The 19,769-nt window shown below is 40.2% G+C and overlaps 1 protein-coding gene and 1 long non-coding RNA gene across 3 annotated transcripts in view; one reads left to right on the forward strand and one right to left on the reverse strand.

Moving 5' to 3' along the window:
- The window catches only part of timm23a (translocase of inner mitochondrial membrane 23 homolog a (yeast)), a 31,078-nt gene extending 12,982 nt beyond the window's left edge, over nt 1-18,096 (forward strand). The window contains exons 5-7 of one of the 2 annotated variants that reach the window (XM_048616380.1): nt 8,623-8,681; nt 10,010-10,153; nt 16,680-18,096. In XM_048616380.1, coding sequence (XP_048472337.1) covers nt 8,623-8,681; nt 10,010-10,153; nt 16,680-16,795 — 319 coding nt within the window. In that variant the 3' untranslated portion in view covers nt 16,796-18,096. The remainder of the gene's footprint in view (nt 1-8,622; nt 8,682-10,009; nt 10,154-16,679) is intronic. The other variant, XM_020518299.2, reaches the window with a different exon arrangement.
- Nucleotides 10,623-16,782, reverse strand: LOC125486869. The gene is made up of 3 exons (XR_007265490.1): nt 15,940-16,782; nt 14,075-14,136; nt 10,623-10,879 (listed from the first exon to the last, which is right to left on the reverse strand). It is a non-coding gene; the product is annotated as an uncharacterized LOC125486869 (long non-coding RNA).
- Nucleotides 18,097-19,769: the final 1,673 nt, after the last annotated feature.

Below are 19,769 nucleotides of genomic sequence, written 5' to 3' on the forward strand. Positions count from 1 at the left end.
TGGCTTTGTGCAGATAAAAACTTCTTGCATTGACTGCAAGAACGCATTGCACAAGCTGTGTGCAGTGATCATTTTGTTGGAGCATAGTCTGAATGCTACAGAGCAAAATTTTGTTTATCTGGCTTTTTTGCTGCAGCATGTCTTTCTTGATAAACCTGACCATATATGCACACTCATCCTCCTGTTCTTTTCTGCCTCCGCATAGTAATTTTGCAAATTTAAATTGCACAAATAGTTTTAAACTTAAAAAGGCAGGGGTCACGATTAGAAAGATGGCATATATCAATTTTTTTTTTTTTAAAACCTTTGCATATTGTATTTTATCCATGGATATCCTAGATGCTGCGGAGCTGTAGAATTACTTCATTGATGTAGTAACTACTTCACTCATAGCAAAATCTTTCAAATAACAATGAGATGTGGACATTTTAATATTAGTTAAAAGAGGAATGGTGGCCAGGCCAAAGGACGGACAGTAACTGCTCTTCAAGTAGTGATATGTTGGCCATAGCTGAATATCTCTTACTAAAAGACAACATTTTCATAGAGCAAAACAGTCATTAACAAACAGTATTATTCCAATTTGAGTGATGCAAATTGAGTTGAACACACTTTTGACTCTGAGGCCTGAGTGTGGAATTACAATAGATTTTCTATAATTTAACAAATGGGTTCCCATTCCTCAAGTGGTTTTGCTAATCCTGTAACATGATTTGAGTGTCTTATCAGCTGTGTGAAGTTAATGCTATTTTTCCACATTATAAAATAACTTGCATTTCATGTCAAATCAATACATGAGATGTTTAGCCTTGAGCGTCTAAACAATATTCTGGTTGAAGATTGAACTGAGGTCCTTCACACTGTGGCATGATGGTATCTCCACAATGTACATAACCAAGCAAAGTCCAGATTGCGCTTGCTTATATTACATTCTTTGAGATGGTTACATAATTCTCACTCTCCCATTCACCTTTCTCCCAAAAGGCTTGCAAATATTTCCTTTTCAAATGTATAATAAGATGTTCTTTTACTATTGAGTCTGCTCTGAAGCTAAAAAGGCAAGGAGTGATTTGCCTGTTTTCACTCTTAGCTTTGTGGCCTTCAGTACAAAATTATCCATGTATTGATGCTGTGATTCAAATTGAGAATAATAAACAAATGAGAAAGGAACAAATTAATTTTGAGATTTATTTTTGTTCAAATTGAAGGAAGTTGTGACAGGACTTGTTTTCACCCCTTTTCCATATGTTCTTGCAATGTTGTTGAATTAGCAGTTTCTTTATCAGTTAAATTTACATTTAATTGTTGACACAGTTAGCCACAAAGTATTTAAAGCATCCTTTAAAACTTAAAAATAAGTATACAGTATAATAAATGGGTTGGGGATTTACAGGTGCAGATTGCCATGTGGAAGTGAGATGATGATGATAGGAGGCCTGGCTTAAAGAAGGGCAAAATATTTCTGGGTACTAAGTGCTCAGAAAAGGTATCAAAGGACGGAATGGAGGAAGGTTAGCAGTATTGGTCAAGGAGGGCATTGCAGTCCTAGAGACAGGATAGTTGGTTCGAGAACAGAATCAATTTGGCCAGCACTAAGGAACCAAACGTGTGCAATTACATTTGCCGGAGTAGTTTATAGACCACTCACCTAGTGAGAAAGAAGTAGAGGAGCAATTCTGCAGGAAGTTAGAGGTGCCGGCATTATAAGAGGAGTCCTAATGGGGAAACTCTAATTACCCTAATATACACTGGGATACCAGTAGTCTAAGGGGCAATGAGGGGCAAGTTTTCCTAGGCTATAGTCAGGAGAATTTCCTAGCAGTGTGTCCAGTCTAACCAGAAAGGATGCGCTGTTGAACCTGGTTCTTGGAAATGAGGTGGGCCAAGTGGATCAATTGTCAGTGGGGACAACATTTTAGGAGATAACGATCATTGTATCAAGGTTTAGGATGATGGTGGAAAATGACATTGGTCAAACCAGAGTAAGAAAAATCAATAGGCAGAGAGCTGACTTCCATGGGGCAAGAATAGAGCAGAGCAGGATTGAGCAGGGCAGGATTGACTGGAGCAAAAGGTTGGTTGGGGGGAATCTGTAACTGAACAATGGGCTGCCCTCAAAGAGAAGGTAGCTTGGATACAGGCAGTACATTCCCAGGAAAGTGGGGGTGGTAATTGAACAAATTCAGAGTTCCTTGGATGACAAAGGAGATAGAAATGAAAATAAAGAAGGAAAAGTGTATAAAAGAGCATTCCAAAGTCTTCTACAGGAATGTAAATGTGTGAGAGGAGGAGTAGGATAAATTAGGGACCAAAAAGGGAATGGCATATGGAGGCAGGCAGCATGGTATCAGCTGGGCAACCATACCATTCAGGGTGCCACACTATTGGAAGGATTTGAATGCATTAGAGAGCATCCAAAAGAAATTCATAAGAATGGTTCCAGGCATGAGATCTTCAGTTATGAGGATTGAATTAAGACATTTTCAAAATCATGAAGTGGCTGGGTAGAATGGTTAAGTAAATACTATGCATCTGTGTTTACTGGGAAGGTAGATGCTACCCAGGCCGGGGTGATAGGGTGATGAAAATGGCATTTGGCACGCTTGCCTTCATTGGTCAGAGCATTGAGCACAAGAGTTGGGACATCATGTTACGGCTGTACCAGACATTGGTAAAGCCATACTTGGAGTACTGCGTACAATTCTGGTTGCCCTCCTATAGGTGCGAGGTTATTAAACTGGAAGAAAGTGCAAAAAAGATTTACAAGGATGATACTGAGACTGGAAGGCTTGAGTTATGAGGAATGGCTGGATAGTCTGGGACTTCTTTTCCCTGGAATATAGGAGGCTGAGGGGTAATCTTAAAATGGTTTATAAACCATTTTTGAGGGGCATGGATAAGGTGATTAGCACAAGGTCTTTTTCCCAGGATAGGGGTCTAAAACTAGAGGACTTTTGTTTAAGGTGAGAGGGGAAAGATTTTAAGAGACCTGAAGGGCATCGTTTTCATACAGAAGGTGTGCATTTATGGAACGAGCTGCCAGAGGCTTGGTAGAAGTCGGCACGATTACAAAGTTTAAAAGACATTTGGACAGATGCATGGATATGAAGGGTTTAGAGGAATGTGGGCCAGACACAGCAAATGTGACTAGTTCAGTTAAGGGAAACCTGGTTGGCATGGACCATTTGGGCCAAAGTCCTGTTTCTGTTGTATGACTCCAAGTCAGGAGTGTGATGGAATACTCCCTACTTGCTTGGGTGGGTGCAGCTCCAACAAAACTCAAAAACTTGGCATCATCCAGGATAAAGCAGCTTGCTTGATTGGTACCACATCCACTCCCTCCACCACTGATGCTCAGTAGCATCAGTGTATACAATCTACAAAATGCATTGTAGAAATTTGCCTTAGGTCCTTAGAAATAACCTTCCAAGCCCATGACTACTTCCACCTTGGACAACACGGGAGCACCACCAACTTTAAGTTCCCCTCCAAGTCACTCACTATCCTGACTTGGAAATATATTGCTGTTTCTTCACTGCTGGGTCAAACTTCTGGAATACTCTCCCTAAGGGTATTATGGTCAACCTACCACATGTGGACTGCAGCAGTTCAAAAAGGCAGTTCAACGTGCAGCATGTGGCTGCAGCAGTTCAAGAAGGCAGCTCACCACCACTTTCTCAAGGGCAACTAGAGATGTGCAACAAATGCTGACCCAGCCAGCAACCCTCACACCCCACAAATGAATTTTTTAAAAATACAGTAAACAGTTACTGGGAACATAGCAGGCTGCAGGGGACATCAACCAGTGCAATAGACAGACCCATGACTTAGAAACTCTAATGGGCACCATGATTTAGGGAACATGGCCTGAGACAGTGAAGAGGAGCTTATTCGAATTGTCCCGGTGATGAGGGGCCTGGAGATATTGAATTTGCTCTTACAGCAGAGTAAATCTAAATATGAGATTTAATAGATGTGCACAAAATTGAGAGCTTTGATATAGTAAATGTGAGAAAGCATCTCCGCAGACTTAAGTGTCAATATATAACATACTTTCTAACAAAATTTTGTAACTATGCTGTTTCACTTGGAGAGTTATATAATCTAGAATTCACTGAAAGGTGGTTGAATACAAATTCTGCTTATACACATTGGCAGGACTGTGGGGAAAGAGCAGGAGAGTGGGACTAATTGGATAGCAGTTCCAAAGAGCTGGCACAGACACAATGGATCTTCAGTGTTGTTTGATTCTGTGATTCACTGGAGAACAAAGGATAGATGTGCTGCACAGCCTAATTCCTACCACTAATGGCCTAAGAAAGAAACTGGGACTGTATCATATTGATATGCATCTAGCATATCAGTCTGAATAATTTGTACTTTTAGATTCTGACCTGGTGAGTCTATAAAAAAAGCCTTTTAACAATCTCAAAGGGCTACTCCTTTTCCCAATAGCCACAAAATGTTAATGGGCTACTACGTACCTAGAACAACAGATGATACACCCTGAAAATTTGTTTGCACAGCAGCCCTTAATGAATTTTTAATATTTGACATATTTCATGCTCAACTTGACATGGATTTCAAATTTGCCAGTTATAAATCACTTGTTTTTATATATGTTATATATACATCCTGCATATGCACTCTTCAAATGTTATTCTAGACTAAATCTGGTGTAGCTCCTGGCTGTCCATGAATCTTTTTTTTGCTGGCAATAGAGTCTAATTGCAATGTTAAGGTATCAATGGGTGGGTTCATTGTCAATGCACATCCTACCTAATCAGTAGTGCTGAAAGACACTACTGCAGACCACATCAAATAGCCAGAAAAAAAGGGAACGTTGCGTGCTTATAAAACCCACCCCTTCCCTCCCTAAACCCTAATCCCACTGTACTCAAAGCAGTCGCATGCAAGTTGACCTTTACATTCCCATACGAGATAATTCTTCAGGAGCAGCTGCACAATCTTCCTACTGACTGGAGCTGTGTAGACATCAGTGGCATCACTCACTTATCTACCATTTTTACATGGTATCGTACCAATATGCAATACACGCTTGTATCAAAATGCCTCTTGGACCATTGGAAATTGCCCCCACTGCCAAAGCTTCACCCTCACTGTGGAACTAATTCCCATAATTCCCAGTTTTGCCATTGTGTGGAATGGCATGTTCAGCTAGGCAGAGGGTAGTCAACTACGTGTGGAGAGCTAGGTCTTTTAGATCAGACCAAACATATGTATGAACTGGGGAGCAGGATTAGGCTGTTTGGATCCTCAGGCCAAGGCCTTGAATCCACTTGCTTCTCCACCAGTGCCTTTTAACACTCTTGTTAATCAAGAACCTATTTATTTCTGCCTTAAAATTATTCAATGACCCTGCTTTATCACTCTCTGGAGTAAGGAAGATCCACAAATGTAACCCTCTGATTTTCAAATTGTGTCTCCTGGTTCTAGTCTCTCTCTCAGCCTTTCAGTATTCACACTATCGAGTCTCCTCTGGTTCTTGCATGTTTGAATAGGATCACCTTTCATTCTTCTAAACTCTGAATACAGGCCCTACCTTTTTTGTGATCGGGTAAAGATGACACATTTCCTTCCCTAAAGGACATTAGTAAACCAGGTAGGTTCTTAAAGCAATTATTAGTTATCATAGTCACTGTTCCTGACACTAGTTGGATGTACCAGATTTATTAACTTACTTTAATTTTCACAAGTTGCCATGGTGGGATTTGAACCAATGCCCCCAAAGCATTTGCTTGGACTTCCTTAATTGGTCTTTTTCTAGCAACAGCTGAGAGATTAACTGATCGACCTTTAAAATCAATACTGTAGATGTAAACATGTTTTCACTCACAGGTGGAGTCCAAAACTAGGGCCAAAAATCTAAGCTAGTTACTAATAAATCCAATAAGGAATATACAAGAGAAATATCTTTAAACAGAGAGTACTTACTTCCACGTGGAGTAGTTGACGTGAATAGCAGAGATTTACTTAAGGGGAAGCTGTATTAAATAAATGAATGTGTTTTTAAAAAAAAAAGGATCTCTTCCAAAGAAGAGTCCTACCGTTAACTCTGTTCTTTCTCCACAGATGTTGCCAGACCTGCTGAGTGTTTCCCAGCACTCTCTTTTTTATTTCAGATTTCCAGACTGCTGTATTGGCTACTTTGTGGAAGGATGTGTTGTTGGAGCATGTTGAAATATGATAGGAGGAGATGTGAGTGGAGCATAAATACAGATCTCTTGGACCCACTGTTTCTTGTGTTCTCTGGTCTATTTCAAATCTCCTCCGACTCACTGTGAGCGCTGTCATGGGGGATCTGCTGTTAGTTGTTTTACAAATCTTGTGTATAGTGCGCAGTTACTGTTGCACTTAAAAATACTGTCATCCCATTTTTAAAACACCCTTTGGCTAAATTAGATGGAGCACAAGTAATGGCTCTGTATTCTTATGGAGTGTGTTAATACCATGAGTGTCAAAATGTGTTTGCTGTTTTTCTGAAAATTTGCCTCTTGCTCAATGAGTCCTGAAACCAAATATTGATGCTTACTCTCTAATTGTGCTCACTTCCTAGAATTTCTGAAACTTTGGAAGAAATGTAGTTTTTCTTTTCAAAGGTCATTTGGTTCTATGTCAGAGGGTTATCAGTGTTTGTGCAGCTGTTTCAATAAATGCAATATTGCACATTATTAGTGTGAATGAACTCATTGTAAGTCTCCATTTTGATATGTTTATCCTCATCTCAACACTGCTTCCCTCCCCACCCAGCTGCAAGGCTAATGAGATTAAACTCCATGCACATCGTTGCCTGGCTACTCCTGATTACCAATGTACTGGGAGGGAAAGAAAATTTCTAATAATCATCCCAGAGTTATGTACATCCAGGGTTGCTGCTAACTTAACAAAAATATCTTGATCAACTCTCAACAAACCTGATTTTTTTTGAGGTTTTTTATTTGAACCTCTGAGCATCTTCCCAGTTAATAACACAAATCCATGCTTCTGGTTTGTGGTGTTGTGCAGTAATCCTGAAAGAGCAAATCAGTGTGCATGAAATGCCATTTTGGGAAGTGCAAGTAGATGCTGAAGAAAGTGCTTGCTCTGGCAGACAAAAAAGGCTACTTTCAGTTCCTTTGGAGTTGATACTAATTCTCACTAGAAACAACTGCAATGGTTTGGCTTTGGGGATTCGGAAACTGAATTAGTGCAGAGTTTGCATTGTATTTCATTTGTTTACTTGGTGCTTTGCATTTAACTAGCTACTATGGAAAATAAATGGTTTTATTGATTGTAGGTCCTGGCGATTGCACTTTCATAAATTAGCAAATTTCTTGCATATCAAACACTTGAATTGCATCACTTTTGTTTAAGTAAATATGCTTAATAATTTTCAGCGTTTTTAAGTTATTCTGAGATAGGTACCTGCTACTGAATTTGCTGTTCTGTGTATTAGGGGGAGGGGAGCAAAGAGAGAGAGAGTGAGTTAAGGGTTGTTCACTCTGGAGAATGCCTTTGTAGGCTGGTTGTCTTAATTTCATGTTCCTATTGAGCTATTGAGAATTGTTGATTGTAATCAGGAGTGCAGGAGATTGATCCCAGCCAGCTTGTTCTTTTTGTGATCAAGCTGAACTGAGCTCCCCACCATTTCCTTCCATCCCCAGAATCATATTTAGCTGCCTCTTGAACCCAGTTTTAATGTTCACTTCAATAATGTTCTTGAGCGACAGATACACAAAATAAGTATCTTGTATAAAATGTCTCCCTAAAAACACCTAATTTTTGAAGTAGTTCTTCACCTCTTTATTGACCTGCTCTGTATGTATCTGCTTTATTAAATGCTGTACCAAAACTCCCATTGACAGTATAGAAGTTTACTATGGTCAGTTTAGAGTGTTCCACCTTATTATTGGCCAAAACATTGAACGTTTTCAAGGAGTTGGATTCAATTCTTGAGATTAAATGGATCAAAGGGTATGGGGAAAATGTAGGATCAGGGTACTGAGTTTGATGATCTTAATGAATGGTGGAGTAGGTTTGAAGGGCTGAATGGCCTAGTCTTATTTTCATTTTTTTTAATCAGGCTAATGATTGCTAGAAGTTTACAACTGACTTTAGAACTGTTTTGAAATTTCTGTCCAGGAAACCTTTTAATATGTGGCTGGTTTATCGTTTTATGGGTACAGACATTCGTGTTACATTATTTCTTCAGTGAATTATGATGTCAGGATCCAGCTCTTCATAAGCTCTGCTGTATTAGCCTTGAGCTCCACTGACACCCCATGTTCCAGCACATTCATATCAAAATTTCCATCCCTCCCTCCCTCAGTCTTGCCTTATCTTTTCTCCCCACTGTATGTTCTGCTTTTCCCTCACTCTGGCAGTCATATCACTTTCAAGTTCTTACCTTCCCAAATCCGTGCCATAATTCCATATCTTTAGGAACTACAAAAGCTAATTCTGATTACGGCTCCAGTTACCTCCCTAAATTGTTCCCCTCAGCTATGCCGGCCATTTTAAGGGTGATTTATAGAAGTTCAGTTGGAAAAAGAAAATAAATATGCACACTTAAAGTTTGTTTGTCCATTTAAAGCTCTCAAACTAAAATGTCATCTTTTGCAGAATCCTGAATATGGTCACAAGACAGGGAGCTCTATGGGCCAACACACTCGGTTCCTTGGGTAAGTGACTAGTTATTACAGACGTTGTGTGAACTATTCTGAAAATTGCTTTGTAATTCTTAATAATTCTGTGCACTTGGGGTGCAAAATAAACAATGGCAAGGGAATACACAAATTTCAGATATTGAGAAGTATAGAGGAACAGAGAGACATTGGAGTGCGTATCCTCAGATCCCTAAAGATAGCAGGACAAGTAGATAAGGTGGCATACAGGATCTTTTTTCTTTATTAGCATTGAATATAAGAACATGGAAGTTACACTAGCACTGTGTGGAATATTGGGTAGTCTCCAACTAGAGTACAGCCTGGTCATTGCTTTACAAGAACAACATGATCACATCAGAAAGGTGTTACAGACGATTTGAGTTTTACAGGCATGTTACCAGGAATGGAGAATTTTGACTGAGGAAATATTGGGTGGGCTGGGATTATTTCTTTGGACTAGCAGAATCTGAGAGGAGATTTCATCGAGGTGTTTAAAATTCATGATGGTGATTGAGAAATATTTTCACCCAGAGAATGGTGGTAGGGCTGATTTACTGTCTACCTGACTTTATTTTTTTAAAAAAAAAGCAAAACTGCACATGCTTGAAGTGAGAAACAACATCAGAAATTGCTGGAAAACCTCAGCAGGCCTGGCAGCATCTGTGAAGAGAAAGCAGAGTTAACATTTCGGGTCCAGTGACCCTTCTTCAGAACAGTTCTGAAGAAATGTCACTGGACCTGAAGCGTTTACTCTGCTTTTTCTTCACAGATGTTGTCAGACTTGCTGAGATTTTCCAGCAATTTCTGATTTTTATATCTGACTTTATACTCTGGACTCGGGATTTCAGGATGTGGACGACACTGGCAAAGTTAGTTTCTGTTCTACGTTTGAGCATGTAGTACTGGACCATTTGAGGCCAGTTAAGAATGAACCATGGTGTAGGAGTTTCTTGTGTATATAGGCAAGACCAGTTCAGACCACATTTCCTTTCCTAAAGGACATTGGAGAATGAGTTGTATTGTTAAGGGCAATCTGGCAACATTATGGTAACTTTTCCTGATCAGTTTTCTCATTCCCTGTGTTTCTTGTTTTATTTGAAGCTGAGATTGAATGTCAAATTGAAATTAGACCTTCAAGACTTTAGTATCATGCTATGTCCTAGAGTTATTTCTTTGAATTCATAAGTCCTGCCCACTGGATTGTTAGTCACCACCATAATTATTACACTGCTGTCCCTGCATATAATAGTGTATATGCTTCATGTTTACATATCTGTATGTGCATTCATGACTGTGCTGTGTGCTGGACTCCAAGTTTCAGTGGCATCTTTATTTGTATACGGCTGAGGCACTTACACCTGACTGTTCTGCTGCAGCTCTCTTGTACAGCACGTTTGGTGTTGTCATCGAAAAGGTTCGGGGTGCAGAGGATGATCTGAACACAGTAGCAGCAGGATCCTTGACTGGCCTACTGTATAAATCTACAGGTAAACAAGCTTTGATATCAAGGGTCTCAACAATCTGGGCTCAGCTTGCTGATTGGAGTTATTTTGGTTGGTTAACACCCCAAAACTTTGACAGAATTGGAGCTATGCTTGTATGTGTTGGAAGAAAGGCAACATGTTTGCCAGTTTGTGGAAGACAGCTACTTCCCAAATCTGCAACTTGTTACAGCTTGTTTTGCAAATCTGCAACTTGTTTTGGTTTGAAAAATAACATTATTTTAGAATTCTTATTTGGTAAAAAGAAACAATGAAAGATCCTTTTTATAGTGTTGACAGCAAGAAGCTCAAATCTCATTGTTCATTGATTCCCTTTGCATGCCTTCATGCCTGTCTTAACATTCTATATGTATTGTGTAACATTTATCTGGTAATGCTGAGCTATTCTGTTTAGGTGGCTATTTGTAAAGAAGCAATAAAATGTATATAATCATTAACTGATCAACGTCATAGATGAAGTGAACCTTTTTAATTCCAGGAAATGTATTAGTTTTGCAGGATCCTTTCCCATGAGGAGCAATCTGATAGCATTCATGTTTGAATGAGGTACTTATTGAGATGTGAAGGAGTCTGGCAGAACTTGATCTTGGGTCCCATATGGGCAGTATTTACATGGATATGCACCCAGTGGGAAATTTTGATTCATACCTCAGGCTCTCAATCAGGTTCCTTGTAGGGCTGCCTTCCAACAGGTGGTTGTGATAAAGCTTTCTGATAGAATGAAAAACAAAAATGAATTTTAGCAAATCTCTTCTTCGATATGATAGAAAGTACTTTGGTATTACGTAGAGCTGGAGAAATACTTGACTGTTTTCCTAGGCTCCCTAGTCGGATAGTGTCATGACCATGTTAAACAAGACTGAGCAGGAAGTCAGCAGGTTCAGTGCTTTCTCTAGTCTGTGCTCGGTTGGCTGATCTCGGCCAGTGTGGCAAAGCAGTTGCATAATTTTGGGATAGATCAGAATGAGATAGGGTTGCTGCTCCTGGTCAATATCCAGTCAACCCTACTGTGGTTTGTTTGCATGACTGTTGAGGGGAGCACTGAGTTTAGATGTGTTGTGCTAGTGTGCTACCAACTGTCAGATGAACTCCACTATTTCTTATGGTGCAAGGATAATTGTTGTGTTATTTGACAGACTGTACACAGCTGTCTATCTCACCCCAAGGCAAGCTGCTGACCTTGCTAGCTGAGCTATCAACAGAGCGACTATATGCACACACAGGCTTATTTGTGACTGATTACATATCAGCAATGGGCACAGTGAGAGGGGCCAAAATTGAGGATGTATTCTTTTCTGTTGATATTAAAATATGTTTTGACCTTTTTGTTCCTGGATGTTTATGACACCATAGATGTACAAATATAGAGATCATGAGTGGATTACATTGTGATCCTGTTTTAAGAACTTGCCAATTGCCCTAAATGTTTCTGTGCCTTGGCTTCTTTTGAGGTAATTTTCTTCCATTGGAAAATGACTGCATCCACCCCCATCCATCCAATCTCAAGTTTCCCCCCCCCCCCCCAGTTTTCAGTCTTCCTCCTTTTTTGCCAAGAAGGTTCTCAGCTTTTACTTAAATAATTTGCCCTGTGTATCTGAGGTGGTACCATTGTATGTGACTGTCATTATGCTGTTCTCCTGTGGAAGCATCACAGTGGGCCCTGTGCTCATCTGCCATTTTCATGTATACTCCTTGCAGAGGTTCCTGGCTGGTGATAGTCATCCTGGCTGAACCGTGTTACCTTTATGAAAATGAAGGGGGTGTGATCAGAGTACAGCAGAACCAGTCATCCTTCCTGCAGTGCAGCCAAGGAAGGAGTGAGGAGTGGTTGCTCCAGCAGACTGGATGAGTGTTTGCTTGTGATAATCCCTCTGATAAAGTAAGTCCCAGGTGTTGATCTGGTGGGTGGAGGGCTTGAAGGAACATTACCCTGGGTCTAACCTCCACACCTGCAAGCCTAATGACAAGTATTCTTTGCACCAAAGCTTCAGCTGAGACTGTTTTAAATGTGAAAAAGTAGAATCTTAGTATGTTGTAGCAAAGTAACTGTATTCAGTTTGTTGAAGGGGCAATGGTTTGGGTGCACTCAGTAGAAACGTGACCCCCTATCACTAAGGTGTAGGGTGTTGCTTTGACTGCCGTTGACAGCTGGAACTGAAACCAGTGGATGTGCTGAGCCAGGAGCTGTGCTGTCCAGGGTCAGTGCAGTTTGTTCCTGTTTGGTTTTTGCCCACGTGGTAGGGGAATCAGTTCAGTGACTTGCTAGAGAATGCTGGATGCTAGTTACACAAAGTGAGAACGTGCAACAGAAATCGTCGGTGATAATCACTTGGCTTGATCTTGTATGTGAGATAAATGTTACTGTTGACTAGCAGACTGAAGAAGGATGAAAAATAGAATGGACTAGGAAGGCTACAGCACAGAAAGAGGCCATTTGCTTATCAAGTCTCCTATTATTCTAACAAGTTAAAAGAAGAAATGTAATTTTTTTCACTGTATCCTTCAGTACAGTAAATCCACTATCTGCAAAATCTCAAATCTCAAATTCACCTATCTGCACCAAAAAATAAGTAGTAAAAAAAAAAAAACTTCCATGGGCAAAAGTTGCATGTCCGTGATGTTTTTAACCATTTTTAACGAGCTCCGCACTCACTAATTTAATCATTCACAAAGGTTCTCAGGAATGGAACCCTCGTGGATATGGAGGAATGACTGTTTCGGAAACCAAATGCTTTCACATTGGGGCAGTGACGTGACTCTGGAAACCCTGTTCTCAGCCAGCCAATCTTGTGTTTATATAAAACTGCTAAAGATACAATTAAAGATTAGAGGATCTCTATCCAGTTTTGATGGGGAGACTCCCACTTACAAGGTAGCATGCTTCATCCCAATCCATGTAAAATTACATCGACAGAAGGAGCCCAATTCTTGGGTGTACCCTAAAGTTGTGTGCATATGTCTGTTGAGTTCAGACATAATGGTTGATGAGCATTTAGTGAAGAGTGCACCAAGCAGGTCCAAGATCCAGAGCTGCTGGCCATAAATAATTCACTGGGATGGTGAAGTTGTATCTCAGACTAGTGCTTCTCACTGCAGTTTATTTATCCCCAGAGCGCATATTGATGCAAAAAGCCCAGTCCAAGGGGAAATTGCTGTCCTACTTGGAAGAGCAAGAGGAAATTTAGATGCCATTGGTGACCTGTGACAGGCTAGATTCCCTACTTGGTAAAAGACCCACATAAAGACACTATCTGCTGACCCCCTGTTACACTTCACCAAATGAGATCATTTGCAAATTTCTTGTGGCTACCCCAGGATTCTCCCAGGTATACCTAGCAAGAGTTATCATCCAAGCTAGCACCACTTCAGAATCTGATTCATAGAACCTGTTCAGTAAAGTTCTGAGATAACAAAGTGTAGAGCTGGATGAACACAGCAGGCCAAGCAGCATCAGAGGAGCAGGAAGGCTGACATTTCGGGCCTAGACCTTTCTTCAGAAATCTGAGTAAAGTTCTCTCATTCCTGTTGTGCCATGAAAGCTCTTCAGAGACACAATGGATAATGTAGACCAGTAAGTACAGTCTAGAAACCATTGAACGATGGCTCAGTTGTTGGATGTTCAGTGTTGCAGGTTGATTGTACAGTCCGTTCCAATTTGAAATTACTGCAACTGTTAGTTTTGTTGGTGTGGAGCTGAATGTGATACTGCTGTTCAGTGAACGTACTCTTGACCTTTTGGGCAATGTGTATTGCTACAATGTAATATTAGCTGCTCAGAATCTCTGACTGGGCTGTCAAGATGGTCCGCTTGGAGGTGTGGCAAGGTAGCTGAAATATTATCAATGCAAGGCACCTGCATTGAGGCTGCTGTTAATGCTGTCGGTGATGATAGCTGCTGGACTTTACCTGGTTCATCATGGTTCTGTTATATCTCCAGCATAATCTAATGTTATTTGAATGAGTTGTGCCTGCAGAAAGAGAAACAAAGCAAATGTAAATGTAATTTCTATTTCATATACTTTGCTTGTCTTTAAATTGTTCAGAAATGGTTGTTATCTTGTATGTGATGGCAGTGTACATATTTTGGTTGCTGGTGTTTGTGCTTTGAATTCTAGTGTGCATGACATTTAAATAGATCAAGTTGATCAACACGGTCCTTATTGTGCATTGTGTAATGTTTACTGGTTCTGCATTTGTCGTCATTTTGGTTATTTAAACAGTTTTGGAGGTGAGAGTTGGGTTCCATAACTTCATCTAGCCTCTCGTGGAGCCTTGTTGGAAAGGCTTCCTCTGGATCAGTTAATGGCCCTGGTATAGCAGCGTACCTCCAAGAATACTGAAAATAGTGCAGTCTTGGCTGTAGAACTGAATTGGATATTGTGCCTGCTATGTTTTTTAACCTCACTGGAAACTCTGAAATTAAACTGATCTCCACTTCCTTTTGCAAGTTAAAACATGTATTTTAAACTGTCAGACTGACTCAGCCCATGTCCATCTCCAACACATTTTGATTCCCCCTGCCTTTCACCCAACTCCTAATAGGTGCAAGGGTGAATTAAATGTGTAGTATTATTGCCTCAGTTCATGTTGTATGTCAGAGAAGGTGCTGGGGAAGCTGAAAGGTCTGCAAGTGGATAAATCAGCCAGACCAGATGGACTACGCCCCAGCGGTCTGAAGGAGATAGTTGAGGAGATTGTGGAGACATTGGTGATTATTCAGGAATCACTGGAGTCAGGCAGGGTCTCAGGATTAGAAAATGGCTAATGTAGCACTCCTGTTTACAAAGGGAGAAAGCAGAAGATAGAAAATTATAGGCAGGTTAGCCTGACCTTGGTAAGATTTGGGAATCCATTATTAAGGATAAGATTGCAGAGTACTTGGAAGTGTATAGTAAAACAAAGCTGAGTCAGCATGGCTTTGTCAAAGGGAGGTCATACCTGACAAATCTGTTAGAATTCTTTGATGAAGTAACGAGCAAGTTTGACAAAGGAGAATCATAGATCTGTTTAGATTTCCAGAAGGTGTTTGACAAGGTTCTGAACAGGAGGCTGCTAAATAAGATAAGAGCCCATGATGTTAGGGGCAAGGCAGTGGCATGGATAGAGGATTGATTGACTGGAAGAAGGCAGAAAATGGAGATAGAGATCTTTTTCAGGATGGCAGCCGATGACAAGTGGAGGTTTCGCAGGGGTCATGTTATACTTTAATGACCTGGATGAAGGAACCGAGGACATTGTTGCTACGTTTCCAGATGGCATGGAGGAGAGACAGATAGTGTTGAGGTGACAGGCAGGCTGCAGAAGGACTTGGAAAGGCTAGTTGAGTGGGCAAAGAAGTGGCAGTGCGGGAAAGTGTGAGGTTAGGTACTTTGGTAGGAAGAATAGAGGCTTAGACTATTTTCTAAATGGGTGGAAATCTGAAGCACAAAGGGACTTGGGAGTTGTAGTTCAGGGTTCTCACGGCTAACATGCAGTTTAATTGACAGGAAGGCAAATGCCATATTAGCATTCATTTTTGAGAGGGCTAGTATACAAGAGCAGGGATATAGTGCTGAGGCTTGATTAGGCTGTGGTCTGACTTCATTTGGAATATTGTGAGCAATTTTTGGCTGCAAATCTAAGGAAGGATGTGCTGGCCTTGGAGTGGATCCAGAGGGGATTGCAAGAATGATCCCAGGAGGAAGGGCTTGTCATTTGAGGAATGGTCAAGGACTGTGTCTGTACTTTGTGGAGTTTAGAAGAATGAGGTGCAGGATCTCATGGAAATTTACCGAGAGGCCTGGAGAGAGTGGGTGCAGAGATGATGTTTCCACTAGTAGGAGTAACTAGGATCTGAGGGCACAGCCTTAGTGAAGGGACAACCTTTAGAACTGAGATGAGGAATTTCTTCAGCCAGAGGGTATTGAATCTTTGGAACTCATTATTACCAAGGCTGTAGAGGCAAAGACCATGTGTAGAACAAAAGACCAGCTGGTGTGTCAAACCCTAATTTTGAAAGAAATAGGAGCATTAGTTATTGTAAACATGGGCATTCCCACTGGATACAATTTTATTAAGGTTTGGCATTTGACAAATTACTCTGTAAACATGCAGATTTTTTTAAAAAAATCCATTCTTTATGTTTGATGCTCACTGAAGAAGAGATACTCCAGTGACATTCTCTGCCCAAAAGCAGATCCTTGGTGAATTATGGCAAAGTGCAGTGATTTCTTTACTGAAGGTAGGGTGGGCAGTCTACCTCATCTGGAATGAGCACACTAGCTGTATTGACAGTTGATCTAATAACAGGTTCCTTACATGTGAAATCATTGACATAATGTACTGGAGTTCTGTTGAAAGCAGTGTGACTCATCAGTAAGAGAGAAACTGCCGATGCTGGAGTCAGAGATAAGTGTGGAGCTGGAGGAGCAGGAAAGTTGACGTTTTGGATTGGGACCCTTCTACAGGGGGAAAAGCAACTCATCAGTACTTTTGCTTTCAGTGTAACTTTTTTTCCCCTCTTTGCCTTTAGCTGGACTTCGTGGGGCAGCACGGGGAGGATTTGCTGGCTTTGTGCTGACTGGACTGTACGCTCTCTACAACAACTGGGACCACTTAAAGGGTGTGTCAGTGCGGCATTCCCTCTGAGGCTGCAGGGTGGGAAGAACCATCAGGAGCATTTGAATAGGTGTGTTACAGTGAATGAGACCTGAACCCAGAGTGCAACTGATTTAAAGATCTTAACTATTAGTTTATCCATAAATTTGATGATTTGAAGATCACTTGCAGATATTGAGTGGAAGGTGACATTGCAGTGCTGGCTGATACCAGTCTTACTGAGACATCGGTCCAAGATGAGCAGTGTCAACAGAGGTGAGAAATGCTTTTGGTTGCAGGTCTGAGACCAGCAGCAATTCTAATTCTGATGGACCAGTGCAAAATAATCTGATAGAGCAGTTGGTAACTAATCAGCCAGATTTTCCATTGGTAGGAACTGACTGCTGCAGCAACATTAAGGAGTAATGCAGTCAAAGTTTGAATTGGATTCCACGGACCATTTCTACAAAACAATTCGGCTAACTTTTTTTCTCAATTCTGCAAATCTAAGCTCGCAAGTGCAATAATGTTCTATGGGCTGTTCTTGCTATCTATTGTAAGTCCACTTCCACACAAGTGTACATCAAGTCTGTTGATCCTTGTACAACCTCCTGGATTGGGCAAAGTTACTCACTCATTGTTCTCTAATGCAACAAAAAAAAACTTTTACTTTTTAACTGATCTAGCAAATAACTGTGTCAAAGGAATTGATCAGATGCACTGAATGATTTCTTCTCATTCCCTGTGTTCTGTAGCACGCTTGAGAATTAAATGGTTAACCTCATTTGTACAATTAAATCCAGCAATTCCCCTGGATTGTTTTATACAATGGTCAGTGTTTATGATTGTGTTCTGAGGATTGGCAAGGAAGGGGGAGTTGCTGGTCTTGACCTCCTTGTTTAATTTGCGATCATCACTTGTCACCACGATCAAGTTTTTTTTCCACCAAAAATGAAAAAATCTCAAGCTGCTAACTGTTTTACTGACATCCTTCCATATAGAGTTGAGTTCTGATAAGTAATTGTGTGTGTGTGTGGACTTGAAGAAAATAATAAACTTGTGAATGGAGGTATAAGAACCAAAAATGAAGAGTTGAGAATAAGAAAATTACTGGCCTAATGCAGATGAAGCCTCACAGCTGGCGTGTGCTATGCGAGTGTTTCGCTTTATGGGAACTGTGGATACAGAAAGAACACTGATGCTCTGAATGCTACCTGTTATTTAGGTGGAACCATACAACCCTTTAACCATGTCCTGTTTTTATGAAGTTTTGTCTTTTTGAAGTTGTTCTAAAAGAAGAATCTGGACAAGCACAGCACAGAATAAAGACATGCTATTTATTGTTTAATAAATTGTTCTTTTTTTGGCAGACATTTGAGCTTAATAAAAGCCTTGTGTTTAGAGGGTTCAAAGAATTACGTTAAGTACATGTTATATTAGTGGCAGATATTGTCAGCAGGATTCCACAAAAATAGTAAATTAAACTAAAGTTTGTTTGAGATGGACTGTTGGGAAAATGTTAAATGTCAACAGGATTAACATCTTGTGCCTAGACCATAAGTTCTAAGTGTTACAATCCCATGATATGATTTGTCTGGTAATTACCAATCACATCCCAGACTGAGATCTAGCTTGATTTTTGTAATAAACCAAACCATACATGCAACAAACTTAAACTTCAAAAAGCTTTTCTTAAAATAAACAGTACTCTTGATCATGTCTAGAGAATTGGCAAGAAGTGGTAAGCCTCTTCAGGTTTCTATAAAAACACTTTGGTCTGAGAATCCTTAAATCAAATCTAATCTTCTCCCTTTCTCAGGAGCAGCAATTCTACCCATCAATCTTCAGCTAAGAGCTCTGGAGAGCTTTGTCTACATCATAAAAGTCCAGAATCTTCCCTGAGGCCACAGAACTACACTCTGTACTTAGTCTGAACAAACAAAAACCCATTTGTTCTTGTAAGCTGTGTTTTTAACAAATCACTATGGTTACATAAATACTTGCAAGTTAATCATTACATCTCTTTTGAACTAGTGGTTCAAAAATCCAAACTGGGTCAACCCACACGTGTACTCCAGCAGTTTGGGTATCTGGCATAATCACTAATGAGCTGGTCATTAATCTTGGAGAAAATCATTTTTACAGGATCATGATGCCTAGGCTTATCTATGAAAGTAACTATTTTGCCAAGCATATTGGGAAGCTACACCCAGACCAGTACCTGTTGAATCTAAACACCAAAGATTTAGAATGAAATAGCTGAGCATTCTGGATCTTTAAGTTGAGGCCACAATGAGCAGATGGAAACCAGTTATTTAACAGAACCTAGGCTCAAACTACCAAAATAAATGCCACTAAGTAGAAAGACACTGTGCACAGGTTTCTGAAATGCTGCTTAAGTGTTGACACCAAGGTTACAAATAATCAATAATATGCATACAGATGTGAGGGGTACAGTTTAGACTTCCCTTCCTTTAGCCCTGAAATGACAGCAAATGATTACACAGCCATCACTACTAGCTGCAGGAAACTGCCAGCATTGACCTTGCAACCATCAATCCAAGGGCAACTTCAATAGAAAAATACAAAGCTATAGAGGGAGTTAGAGATCACATCACCATGAACCTGCAAGGAATTTTTTTTTTTTTCTTGATTTATTTTGTGATAGTGAGAGCCATCAGGTGACTCAATTTAAAAATAAATTGAAGAATTTATTCCATTCTAAAACTGTGCCTATTTATGTATTCTTTGGTATTAATTTCAGGAGGAGAAGTATTCAAAAGTCTTCAGAACTGTAGCAGCTTTAACTTTCAGCTTATATGCACAATTAGTCAATTATGTTTCAAATCTGTTCACAGCTGGAATTAATGTTATGAACCCCATCATTGTTGGGAGTAAAGTATACACTCCAACAGATGCATGGTAAAGTCAAGGAGTGGAGAGAGGACAGGAGCCTGTCTGTGAGCAATAAGCTGCAAAGAAAACTGACCTGTATAATGTATCCAAAAATTACAAACAAGACCAC

Source organism: Rhincodon typus, chromosome 34, assembly GCF_021869965.1.
Source record: "Rhincodon typus isolate 14 chromosome 34, sRhiTyp1.1, whole genome shotgun sequence".
NCBI lineage: Eukaryota > Metazoa > Chordata > Chondrichthyes > Orectolobiformes > Rhincodontidae > Rhincodon > Rhincodon typus.